The sequence below is a fragment of the Geotrypetes seraphini genome, chromosome 5 (genome assembly GCF_902459505.1).
Source record: "Geotrypetes seraphini chromosome 5, aGeoSer1.1, whole genome shotgun sequence".
Lineage (NCBI taxonomy): Eukaryota > Metazoa > Chordata > Amphibia > Gymnophiona > Dermophiidae > Geotrypetes > Geotrypetes seraphini.
In genome coordinates, this window is record NC_047088.1 from 246,214,558 (window position 1) to 246,228,276 (window position 13,719).

A 13,719-nucleotide genomic window follows, 5' to 3' on the forward strand; every position below is an offset into this window, starting at 1 on the left:
AGGACAAAAGGAAGAGGAGCATCTCAGAAGAGAGAAACTAGAATGGCACATTAGAAATGCAACCTAATAATTTCTAGTGTTTTTGTATGCACAGGAGAAAACAGAAAAAAAAAAAAATCCCTCTGCAGTAATGAATACCAGCACACAAGAGAAAAGGAGGGGAGATGTAGGAAATGCAAGATCCTGCCAAATAGAAGACAAGACTCCAGTCCAGACACTTTCTGCTTACTCCAGCCCCCATCTTGGCCTCCCCCTCTCATTATGCCTTTCCCCCATTTTTTTTTTTTTTTACCTTCCAATTTCATGAAACTCGGTGTAAGCGAAGTCAAAGTTTTCTTTCCATGAAATCGTAGAGCCATCGGCAGTGGTATCTTAAAAAAAAACAAAAAAAAAAAACGCACATGCGGACAACAGAAGATAACCATGGCAGGGGAAATTTATAGAGTTAATACTAATGCAACAGATGCAATTATATTGCATGATAAGGAATAATGACTCCTGGTCTTATTAAATTGTGCAACGCTAGAACTTTCTTGTCACAGTATACCTTGATATATTTGCAGTTAATGTTTTACGGCTGCATTAAAGTGTGCAGGGAAGGAAGGAAGATGACTTTATATCAAAATCTTATTGCACCTACGAACTTTCTGATCTACGAAGGTGGGAAAGTGTAGTGATCCAGCCTTCCCTTCCCTCTTGCGGCTCAGTGTCATCCTTTACAAAACATTTTGTCGTTTAGATCAGGATTTCTCAACTCGGTCCTGGAGTACCCCCTTGCCAGTCAGGTTTTCAGGATATCCACAATGACTATGCATAAACCGCCTCCATTGTATGCAAATTTATCCCATGCATATTCATTGTGGATATCCTGAAAACCTGACTGGCAAGGGGGTACTCCAGGACCGAGTTGAGAAATCCTGTTTTAGAATAAGTTCAATTACAGAAAGAAGGTTGGGCCCTGCTGATTCACAAGACTGATCGATAGATATACCTGTTTAATAAGCCATAACTTCGGAAACAGCCATAACTTCAGAAAAGAAATAAAAAACTACATTCTTCAAGAAATTCCTGAAACAGCCCTAACTTCATACTTACCGTCCTTCCCCCCCTCCCTCTTCTCGCCACACAGAAACTACATAACCTACTCTTTACCTCTCTAGGAAGGACAAATGTTCTTCCATTGTAACCCTCCGTTTTTTTAATCTCTTTTGTAATCCGCCTTGAACTGCAAGGTAATGGCGGAATAGAAATCTCTAATGTAATGTAATGTAATCTTTGCAGTGTGTGAAATGATTTACCACAGCTCACGAGCTCTAAGTGGTTCCTGTGTCACAGGGAGCAAAGTTGAGGTTTAATTCCACAATCCTAAGCATAGACTCCATCCACTACAGAGAGATGTGGATTTCAGGATTGCCAGGATTCCCCTTAACTGTATCCATGACATCCTGTTTGTCTATCTTGCCTGTTTAAATAGTAAGCTCTTTTGAGCAGGGACTGTTTTCTTATTCTTTGTGACTCTGTGCAGCACAGCGTACGTCTGGTAGCGTAAAAGAAATAATTAATAGTAGTAGTATGCAAAAATGCCTCATGAATATTCATTGTCATTCAAGTTTCCCTATACAAGACCTGCTCCCAGTAAGAATCTAGTCTACTTTGCCTTTTCTGGCTGCCTGGAAAAGCCAACCTTGTTTATACCATGTTTCCCCGAAAATAAGACCTACTCCCAAAATAAGCCCTGGTACTGGGATTTGCCAGCAGTTTCCCTTCCCTCCCTCCCTTCCCTTGTGCAGCAGAACCCTTGAACGAGCACCGCCCCCCCTCCCTCGAGCACCTGCCACTGTGCAGCTGAACCTCCATCCTTCCCTCCCTCCCATCCGAATCCCACTGACCGTGAGCGAGCCCTACATACAGTACCTCCCTAACCAGCGTGGGGCCGGCAGCACTCTACACAGGCTGCTTCGGCCTTGTCCACCCGTGAATTCACTCTGCCGTGTTACTGATGATGTCATTTGGATGCGGGCACTCCGGTCCCTGCTAATGAATGAAGAAGCAAGGTTCAGCTGCTCCTCAATCCTTCATCTCCTCTGAGCATGGCTCCACCTGAGCTTCAGACACTCAACGCAAGGATCTGGGACCTGAGCCCTCCCTTTCCTGCATGAGGCAGCGCGAGGGACAGGGGAGACTGCGACACCGTTGGAGGATTGGAGAACCGAACTGAGCCGAGCCTGAAGCTGCTGTTTCTTATCCCCCGAGTGGCTCGTGCTTCCCTCCCGCTGCTCTTAGCACCGGTGCTCCTCTCGCGAGACTTGAGCCCACTGTCACTTAACCCGAGTGGCCTACGCTTCCCTCCTGCTGCTCTTCTCGGCGCTGATAGCAGTCAAGCAGCGATTTTCAGAGATTTTCAGGCTGGGAAGCTGCGAATCAGCGATTTTGTGGGTGAATGTTGGTAAGCACTTAACTTTTTTATCGGTACCGTAAAGAAAAGGAACTTTACTCATGATGTAATTTTGGGGAGGAGTCAGCATACGAAAAATCGCAAATAAGCGAAACTGCGAGTGCAGAAACCGCGAATATGGAGGGAGACATGTAATTTAATAATGAGCTGATAATTGTTGTTAATGAACAATGTAGGCTACAATCTTTACTATTTAATAATTGTTTTCTCAGGTACTTTAGCTAGATTGTGAGCCTTCGGGACAGTTAGGGAATTTCCAAGTACCTAATTTTTATTTTTATTTTCTTGTAACCCGTTCTGAGCTTCTGGGGAGGACGGGCTATAAAAATGAACAAATAAACAAATAAATTAGCCTTAATTGGTTCTAACAGGTAGCAATTAGCAATTAAGTGTGCAAATTCCCTTAGATGGCAAAATCTATCACATGCACCAACAAGGGGGTGTGGCTATCGGTGGTTCTTGGACAGGTCAGGGGAATGCCTAGCAGTTATGTGTGCATGTTATGGAATGCTGTCTAGAATTAGAGGTGAGCCCTTAGCCCAGCCTTTGACATGGCGTATGTTCTAGTGACTAAAGCTAGGTGCACTTACAGTATATGCTTATATGTTAATATTCTGTAATGGCAATTGCGAGCTCAATTGCCATGACAGAATCTGCCCTTAGCGAGCTGTATCCCAGCACCTAATATTAGGTGCCTTTTCTCGAATCTACCCATAGACATAAAATTGGATAAGCAGGATTATAAAATAATGGGGAATGAGGTTAATTTCCAAATACCATTTACTCAGGTAAATGAGATATCTGAGCAATGGCGTGCGGTGAGGGGTTTCAGGGGATTCAGTCAATCCCCAACTCTACAGCTCTGCTTTTTTTTTTTTTTTTTGGGGGGGGGGGGCCTGCTCAACCAGTCAAATTGCATCAAACAAAATGTGCTGGAGATTCTCTGAACCCTTCTCTTTCCTCCCCCCCCCCCAAAAGCCCTGGCAGTACTGATTTGAATTTGATTGGCTGAACAGCATGTGCCTGTTGCCTGCTCAACCAATCAAATTCAGAGCAGTGCTCTCAGGGCCTATAGGGGACTGGGGTGAATCCCCTGAAGGCCCTGGCAGTACTGATCTGAATTTGATTGGCTGAACGGCAACTGCCTGTTGCCCACTCAACCAATCAAATTCAGAGCAGTACTCTCAGGGCCTTTAGGGGGCTGGGGTGAATCCCCTGAAGACCCTGACTACACACCACTATAGTGGAAGGCCCATACTTCCTGTACTGGTGGCTCTTTGAAGTTGTGTGCCTATAAGGATCTATTGCTTTGTTTCACTACATCTGCTACAGGGAACCTCAAACCCCTCAGGTTCCACCCTTGGCAAGTGCCTAGTCTGCCTAAAGGTTAAGTCAGCCCTATATAGGTCTAGCCTATTTATTAGCTAGGCGCTCACCGTTTTCCGGAAGCTGTACAAAGTCTGATGGTTCACTAGGTAAGCTAATTCCCCAAGGGTTACTAGCACTGATACGAAACTGGTACTGGCTGCCTGGGTGCAGGTCTTCGATCACAAGATACGTGTCCAAAGTGGAAGCTACTGACTGTTGCCATACTGCGGATCCTGGTGTAGAAAAAGCAAAGAGGTCACCTGACAGGAAACTGTTTGAAATTCTTACAAAACATCTGAAATTTCATTGTTACAAGCCATATTTCGGTTTGTAGAATTTCTCGGTTTTCTGAATGGATCTTGTACCTATACTTTATATATTCGCTAACTTCCTCCCTCTTCCCTCGCCCCAAGAGTGCTGTCACAGCGGCAGCCATTTTCAGCACCGAGAGAGCACGAGGGCAGGAGCGAGTGAGATTGCTCCTACCCCAACATCCTATTAGACCACCATGGAAGCACCGTAGGCCTTGGGATCTTGTCGCTGGGTCTGGGAGGGGGTGGGGGTGGTGGATTGTCACTCTTCAGGGTGGGGTGGGGGGGGAAGAGGAAGGGTGTTAGGGATTCCAGTAGAGGTACAAGATCCATTCCGAAAGGCTCAGAAAAACCAGGAAATTGACTACTTCTGGTTCGCATCAAATTTCGGGGTTTAAGAGCTTTTCAGTTTTTGGAATTATGGAAAAAGGAGGATGAACCTGTCTCTTCTCTGTCGGTGTCTGATGTAGTGTGGATACATCATGATGTAACTGCAGAGGTGGCAAATCTTTCTACTGCCCTCCTCTCCCCACCCCACCACTAATTCAAAAGTCTCTCACAGATAGAACCTCCTCAAAAATAAATTTAAATACATTTTTTTAAAAAAAACCTATAAAATAATAAAGATTCCAGCTGTTTGAGCCATTCATTTCTATAGTGTGGTAGCCACGGTAGGGCATTACCTTCCTCCCTATACTCCGCGGTGTAGCCAGAAATGGTGCAGTTTCCTGTACTGCAAGGAGGCATCCATCGAAGGATCACCGAGGTGCTGTTTCTTTCCTGAGCAATGGGACAGCCTGGTGCCGTAGGGACGCCTGTAAAATCAAGAGTTTTTTTAAATGTCACATAGTTGCCTGGCAGGTTGGAGTGGTTTTACGTTGTTGTCCTCTAATTTCGTTTGAATGCTCCAGGCACAGAGCTGGTGTAAATGCCTGTGTTGAAATTGCTAAAACATGTACATAATTTATAATATTCTATAATTTACGGGGAGACGTTGGGCTGGCGGTGATCAGAGATTCTTTTTAAATTTTAGATTAGCTTCAGATATTCCCAGCACCTAATCAATTATAATCATTCCTTACAATAGTTTGTTAATGGCTCCCAGACCTCCATAAACTTTTATAACTTCCTTGTTGGATAGCTGATATTAGTTAATAATTTATTTCTCTCCTTTTGTTTATGGAAGTATAAGGGGGGAGGGGGGATAATTTTATAAAATTATATGATTATATTGGAAGAAGGATGGGAGGGTGAAGTTATAGTTCGATTTCATTGAATTTATGATTAATAAGTATTATTACAGTGTATATGATTGTATAATGAATTACTTGTTGAAAGTTTAAAAATGAATAAAGAAATATAAAAAAAAAAAAAGATATTCCCAGCACCGACGCAGAATATTGGGGTTAAATGTAGTCTGGCTGCCAGAGAATATGTGGGTCTGGACAATATGCAACCTGGGCCCATATAAGACAGTCATGTGAGCCCTGACCTAATATCTTCCAGGACCCACATAGCTAGGTTTTTAAATTCCATGTCCCCTGATCCCCCCCTCCTTCCTAACCCCTCCCCCCAGACCATGAGAATCAACATCTTCCTCCTCTCCCCCCCCCCTTCCCGTAGTCTAAGGAAGAGAATGACAGGGAGACAGATTTTTCCCCATCCCGTCCCCGTGAGTTTTGTCCCTGCCCCCGCCCCCATTCCTGTAAGCTCTGCCTTAACCGCACAAGCCTCAAACACTTATGATTTTAAAAGGTTTGAGGCTTGTGCAGATGAGGACGGAGCTTGCAGGGATGGGGCAGGGACAGGAAATGAACTTGTGGGGATGGAACAATGAGTCCTCCTGTCATTCTCTAGTCTGAGGTATGCCCCCCTTGGCAAACCTTTATTCCCTGATGGTGATCCTGCCTTTTGGTGGAAAATGCTGCAACTTCTCACAGCAGATAGCAGTAGTTGTGTAGTGCAGTGGGAGGTCACAGTAGTTATTTCCCATGGCAGCCACAAGGGGCAGGAGAGATGAGGCTTTGCTCCTGCCCCCGATGTCCACACTGGAAACATCAGGGAGTAAAGATAGGCCTGGGGACCTATCTTGGACAGTGGGCTGTGGTTCAGGAGGAGAGGAAGCTGATAAGTCTTGCGAGCTAGGGCGAGAGGGCAGAATGGAGGAGGGCTATTTGGGGGTGTCTGGAGGCATATCAGGGTGACTTGGAATTGAAAACCTAATTATACATGTTCTGGCTGATAGTTATCTGGGCCCCGGCACTGAATAAGTAGGTAAAGTTAGGACAGCTTTTGAGCTGTCCTAAATTCGCCCACTTAGCTATGCAGGTGCTGGCACTGAATATTGCCAGTTCCTCCCCCCCCCCCCCCTCCAACCTGCTGAATGTTTTTTGTGGTGATCTTCTTGTGGCACTGTGTGGTTAAGTTCCACAGAATATCACCAGTTAAGCTCTGGAATACGTAGCCAGAGGATGTGGTAAGAGCGATTAATGTACTGTTTATAAAAAAGGTTTGAACAAGTTCCTGGAGGAAAAGTCCATATTCTGCCGTTGAGACAGACAAGGGAAAAGCCACCGCTTGCCTTGGATCAGTGGCATGGAATGCTGCTACTATTTGGATTTTGTCCTATGAGCATCGAGAGCAACGCAGGGCATTCAGCGCAGCTCCCTGCGCTGAAAACCGCTATCGCGGTTTAGTAAAAAGGGAGGGGGGGGTATATTTGTCTATTTTTGTATGGTTGTTACTGAGGTGACATTGCAGAGTCATCTGCCTTGACCTCTTGGAAAAAAAAAACCTGGAATATAAATGATAATTAACATTTTCTCTGCGTACAGTGTGCTTTGTGCTTTTTTTAAATTGTGTTGGTAGATCATTTTGACTTGGACATTTTAAAAGTAGCTCGCAAGCCTAAAAAGTGTGGCCACCCCTGCTCTAGATAGTACAAAAGAATTTTATGTTTTCCATCACTTTGTAGAAATATGCTTTATTGTGTACGGAAACTTGTAACCCATTCTGAGCTCTTCTGGGAGGATGGGATATAAAAGGAAATGAATAGTTAATTAATATGCAGGCAGTCGCTCATGAATATTCACCGTTGATGGACTGAAAACCCAACTGCTTAGGGAGGTCCTCTCTCTAATCATGATTCTCCGGAGAAATACTCCACAGACAGAGAAAACATAACTTTCATGATCTTGGTTACTTAAATAGAGACCTTGCACTTTGATTGTAGCCGAGGTTGAAGCTGTTCCATGCTCATTGGTTGCCACGCAGGTATAAATGCCGCTGTCCTGGGGCATCAAGTTGCAGATCTTCAGGGTCATTTCACCAGAGTCACTGGAGAGCAGAAGAAGGGCGACTTTAAATCTCTTCCTGCCACATTTAGCGTTTCTTAAATTTATCATTTTTGCCAACGCAACACCTAGCATACAATTCAACAGCATTGCTTTTTCTTCCGTATATATCGATATCAGAACATTTCCGTTCAACCCAAACCATAAGCTTGCCTTCATCTTGATTGGCAGTTCATTGGTTTAGACGTACTAGGATTAATTTTGTACTGCCTACTTTAGTTCTAGAGAATGACACAGGGACAAATTTGTCCCTGTCCCTGCAGGAACTCAATTTCCCTGTCCCTGCAAGCTTTCTCGCTGTCCCTGTCCCATCCCCCATTCCTGTAAGCTCTGCCTTAACTGCACAAGCCTCGAACACTTATGATTTTAAAGTGTTTGAGGCTTGTGCAGATGAGGACAGAGCTTAGGCATTGGTGGAATGAGGAATGACATCACAACCTGAGCTCTAGAATGTTGCTACTTAACGATTTTAAAATATTCGAGGCTTGTGCAGATGAGGACGGAGCTTAGGCATTGGTGGAATGAGGTATTATGACATCACAGTCTGAGCTCTAGAATGTTGCTACTTAACTATTTTAAAATATTCGAGGCTTGTGCAGATGAGGACGGAGCTTAGGCATTGGTGGAATGAGGCATTATGACATCATAATCTGAGCTCTAGAATGTTGCTACTTAGGATTTTAAAGTGTGAGGCTTGTGCAGATGAGGACAGAGCTTAGGCATTGGTGGTGTTTTAGGCTGGTGAAGATGAGGATGGAGCTTAGGCATTGGTGGAATGAGGCATTATGACATCACAGTCTGAGCTCTAGAATGTTGCCACTTATGATTTTAAAGTGTTTGAGGCTTGTGCAGATGAGGACAGAGCTTGCAGGAATGGGGCAGGGACAGGACAGGAAAATGAGTTCCCGCAAGGACAGGGAAAAATGTGTCCTCGTGTCATTCTCTAATTGGTTCATGTCTATTTTTCACTATGTAGACTCTTCTAGATTTTCAAAGCAAAAACATGAGTGAACTTTTGCTTTAAAAATTACACACACAGATTTGCACATCCTCTTTGTGACGCACAACTTTTCTGGCTTAAAATAGGTGCATATTTTTGAATTTCAGCCCCCTAAACATGTATTCAGTCCTACATAGGAATTCGTTTGCTGTTGCCATTCACCTTTTCAATCGGTTGTTCTGTATATCTGCTATGTGTGAATTTGTAACTTTGTTGCTATCCTTCCACTATGCATATTAAATTATAATCCGTTCTGTGCTCTTCTGGGAGGACGGGCTAGAAAATCGACTAAATATATGAGTAAATAAGTGTGTAAAGTACTGAACCCCTTCCCAACTCTATCCTCAGGAACACCACTCAGACAATGGGTAAGCTTATGCATACGTATATACATTGTACAAACGGGGGGGGGGGGGGGGGGGGGGGAGGGGGAGCTTTACCCAAACACAGGGTGGGCAATTTTATGGAAACCTTCATAGAAATTAATACCTTTGAAAATTACATTCATAGTGCCTTTCACAAGCGACGTACATTCCTAGGCAGTGGCATACTAAGAGGAGGGCAGAGGGGTGGCCCGCCCTGGGTGCCGCCTCTGTGGGCACCTCTCTGCCCTCCCCACGCCACATCACACATGCTCCCTCACCCCATACCTCCTTAAATCTTCGCCAGGGTGAGTAACTTCTGCAATTTGCTGCTCGTGCCGGTCGGGCTCCCCTCTGAAGTCACTTCCTGGTTGCGGGACCAGGAAGTGACATCAGAGGGAAAGCCAACATTGGCACGAGCAGCAGGCCAGAGAAGCTGCTCGTGCTGGCGAAGATTTAAAGAAGTACAGGGGGGAAGGGAGGTCATGGAAGGAAGGAACCGAGGGGGGTGCAGAGAGGAGGACATAGTAGGGCACCACTGCCCCCGGGCGCCTCCTACCCTCGCTACGCCACTGTTCCTAGGCTTAATTCCAGGAGAAGAGGGGAAATGAATCAGGCTATAGTTGTCGTGTCAGTAAACTGTGGGCTCTAATTCTCTGTCTCTGCAGCAAATTGCTTTTCAAAGTGGATTTTTATGAGGGACCGCTGAAAGGTTCTCAGCCCAACCAACAAAGTTGGGGGCAGTCTCCAACTTCAGGGCTATGCACTTAGTCCAGCAATTTTTGACCTTTTTTTGGTTCCGTATTTTTCCGCTTCTCATCCCACGTACCTCTTTCCGGTGCGAACAGCAACCCCCAACATCGGCTCCTCCTCTGATGTCACTTCCTAGGTGCAGTTCCAGGAAGTGACATCAGGGGAAGAGCTGATGCTGGCGTGACAGCAGGTTGGCGGGGTTGCGGCTCATGCCAGGAACATTACAGAGGTACGGGGGAAGGGATGAGGCGCACATGCGCGGTAGTGAGGGGCGGGGGGGGCAGAGAGGAGGACGGGCGCCTCCGCCCTCACCATGACGGCGCCCGTGATGGACTGCCCCTCCCCCTTACTACGCCACTGGGCACGCTAATCATATGGGCATGGTGCACTTCCACTCATGTTTATCCCCCTATCAAAGCACGCACTGTTGCATCTAGAAACGGTTTTACAGAGTAACACTTCCCCCCCCTTTTACAAAGGCGCACTAAGCATTTTAGCGCAGATGTAGCGTGTGCTGAATCAACACGTACACTAACCGCTAAAGCATCCATAGGATAACATGCACATGTTAGCGTTTAGCGCGCGGTAATATTTAGCGCGCGCTAAAAAGCATAGCGCACCTTTGTAAAAGAGGGGATTAGCCAGAAGGTCTTTCGAGCTCTTCATCAGGGCGTACCATGGTATTTATCTCAAGTTATGACACTGTGTCATCAACGTCACTCATTGAGATCAGAATTGACAATGCAACTGGCTATGGATGGTCTGACGCACGTGAAATATGCTCGTACGAGAACAATGGCTATTTCTATAACAGGAGTGAAGCTGTGGAATAATTTGGTAGGGCAATTGAGATGGATTGATGACATTCAAAGATTTATAAAGCCGTTGAAAGCTTCTCTTTTGGTGGAAGCTGTTTATATGTAAGTACCCTGTTTCCCCGATGATAAGGCAGGGCCATCAAATAAGACAGCCCCCCCTTTTTAGAAAAAAATGTAAAATAAGGCACTCCCCCCCGCAAATAAGCCACCCACCGATACCTGCGCTTACCCGAATCGGGTGGTACGGTGGGTGACTCCATGTGGTCCCTCCGTCTACCGTATTTGCCTCCATGGCTGCGTGCCGCGCCTCGTCATGAAGTGAAGAGGAGGAAGTGACAGGACTGCAGCGCGCGCACGTGACTCCACGCAAGGAAACACAGGCAGCTTCCCTCATCCCTCCCTAACGGAGACTGCAGGAGTTTGTTCACGGCCAGAACATCCAAAAGTGAGACACGCAGACAGGTTTCTTTTGCTGTGAGCAATACCACTTACTGTATATAAAGCCTGTTTAAAATGCATACGGTATATAAACAATGGTTTCACATTGTCAAGTCCCCTCTGATGCTGCACTACAGAATGATCTCTTTACTGTGTTTCCCTGATGGAGAACATTGGGGACATTAAATGGTACAATATATGGTATGATGGATAAAGCTGGCCATACACGGTACGATTTTTCGGCCGACTGATGCTTCAGCCGTCAAATAAGACAGCCCCCCCTTTTTAGATAAAAATGTAAATAAGGCATCCCCCCGAAAATAAGCCCTAGAGCATATTTTGGCCTTCCAAAAAAAATAAGACAGTGTCTTACCATCGGGGAAACAGGGTAAGAAGCAGTGCCCATGAGAATGAAGCCGTTGTAGGATATTTGTTTAATGTAATATTTTTTTTAAAGATTTTTCCCCCTCCTTTACAAAGCCGCGCTAGGGTTTTTAGCGCCGGCCGCCACGGTAACAGCGCCGATGCTCATAGAATTCTTATGAGTGTTCGAGCTGTTACCGCCGCAACTGGCGCTAAAAACCCTAGCGCGGCTTTGTAAAGGAGGCAGTTTATTTGTTAAGTCATAAATTTGTATGTATTTTGGAATCTGCTTAGGTTGAAGTGGACTCTAAGTTTTTGAATTGATTAAAATAAATAATAACCCCCCCCCCGCCTGTTTTTACAAAACTGCGATAGTGGGCTTTAACGCAGGCCAGAGCGCTGAATGCTCTGCGCTGCACCCGACGCTCATAGGAACTCTATGAGTGTTGGGAGCAGCGCAGAGCAATCGGCGCACCAGCCTACGCTAGAAATCTCTATCGCGGTTTTGTAAAAAGGGGGAGGGGGGTGTTTAAATAAATAAGGTGGTATTTTATCTACATGTGTGTTCATATAATCAGGTTTCAGGTTTATTTAAAAATTTGATATACTGCCCTATCAAAATTCAAAGCGGTTTTACATAATACAAGAATAAAATATAAAAAGAGCGTACGTTAAAAACAAATTACAAATAATGCTACAAACAATCAAACGCACTGACAAACACTAACTTACCGATACAGGATGGAAAAGGGCGGAAATGCAATTTGTAAAAAGAGAAAGCAGGGGAGAAGGACCAGAACAAAAGGAAGGGGAACAATAATTGCATAATTGCATAAATGACTAGAATATCGGCACTTATGTGCACTCTTAGCTCCTGACAGAATTATCCCTTAAGAGCGGGGCATTTTCATCCCAGTCCTTGAGACACACCTAGCCAGTCAGGTTTTCAGGATAGTCACAATGAATATGCATGAGGCAGATCTGCATACATAAAAAAATGCATGCAAATCGATCTCATGCATATTCATTGTAAGCATCCTGGCAACCTGACTGGGAAGGTCTGTCCCGAGGACTGGGTTGAGAACCCTTGTTTTTGAGGGTATGTTTATAACAGAGTATTTGTAAGCGTGGACACTTACATGCCTAGATTATTCACAAACGTACATAGATTGTTGTATTTTATAATCTATGGGGTAAATAGCAGGTGATGGTAAACCATTTTTATAGCTGCTGCCAACTTTTTGTCCCAGCATTTACTATCAGGCCATTCTGAAAATGAATGTTTTACCCAGTGTGCTGTTCTTGTTCCAGACTTTACCTATTCAGGTCCCCAAAGCCATGATGCGCAAACTCCAGTCTGAATTCTCTAAATTCATTTGGCAAGGAAAGCCTCCCGGGGTATCTCGGAAAGTACTATGGTCTGCACGAGAATTGGGCGGTAGAGTGATTCCTAATTTGTTGTAGTACTATAACATAAGAAATCACTTCTATACTGCATAACCAGTACATAAGACCATAAGAAGTGCCTCTGCTGGGTCAGACCAGAGGTCCATCATGCCCAGCAGTCCGCTCACGCGGGGGGCTCACCAGGTCCAGGACCTGTATATTAACCCTCTATCTATACTCTTCTATCCCCTTTTCCTTCAGAAAATTGTCCAAACCCTTCTTGAACTCCAATTCCGTACCTTGTCCTTTCACGCCCTCTAGAAGTACCAGTAAGTTCAATGTTGTTAACAAATACTTAAAAACCAATACAGATTAGAAAAATTTGATTAGTTAGCAAACAGATATGTCTTCAGTTGCCTTCGAAAATTAAATATCGGAGTATATCTGCTGTTTTGGGGTGGAAAGTGGTCTGCTTCTTCTAAGGGATTATGTTTACTTTGAGAATTCATCAAGTAACTTATACTTGATTAGAAGACTAGAAAAACTCAAAAAGTACTGTATACGTTATCTCCAGAGCTTATTTGTTCATTGTGGACTCATTGGTAGGGTTACCAGACGTCCGGATTTCCCCCGGACATGTCCTCCTTTGAGGACATGCCCGGGAGTCCAGACGGCTCTTCAAAACCCGGCACATTGTCCAGGTTTTGAAAAGCTTCCTGACAAAATTGCGTCAGGAAGGGGCATCCACGCATGCATGGATGCAAAGTGGTGAGGTCATGTGCACACGTGCATGTGCGTGACATTATTGCATCACGTCCGCAAATGCACGGATGCCATCTGGGTGCGGCACAGAACTGGGTGGTCCTGTGGGCGTGGCCATGGGTCTGGATTTTCCCAAAGGAAAATCTGGTCATCCTACTCATTGGGACTCCTGAAGAAGGCAATTTGCCAAAACACGGACTGGTTTTTATACCGCATGAACTTCTCCTGCATTGGATGTTGATTTTGACTTCACAGTGTCAATAAACTTTCTTGTGTTCATCTGGATACTGACCTATTTTCCCCACCTTGTTGGGTTTGGTTTTTCAATTTTTTGTGGGACTTATTTTGAC

The 13,719-nt window shown here is 44.9% G+C and overlaps 1 protein-coding gene across 1 annotated transcript in view; it reads right to left on the reverse strand.

Moving 5' to 3' along the window:
- The window catches only part of KALRN (kalirin RhoGEF kinase), a 1,310,049-nt gene that overhangs the window by 6,380 nt on the left and 1,289,950 nt on the right, over positions 1-13,719 (reverse strand). The window contains exons 54-57 of the mRNA XM_033944399.1: positions 7,349-7,470; positions 4,818-4,949; positions 3,892-4,056; positions 293-371 (exon numbers count right to left, since the gene is read on the reverse strand). Of these exons, the coding sequence (XP_033800290.1) occupies positions 293-371; positions 3,892-4,056; positions 4,818-4,949; positions 7,349-7,470 (498 nt within the window). The remainder of the gene's footprint in view (positions 1-292; positions 372-3,891; positions 4,057-4,817; positions 4,950-7,348; positions 7,471-13,719) is intronic.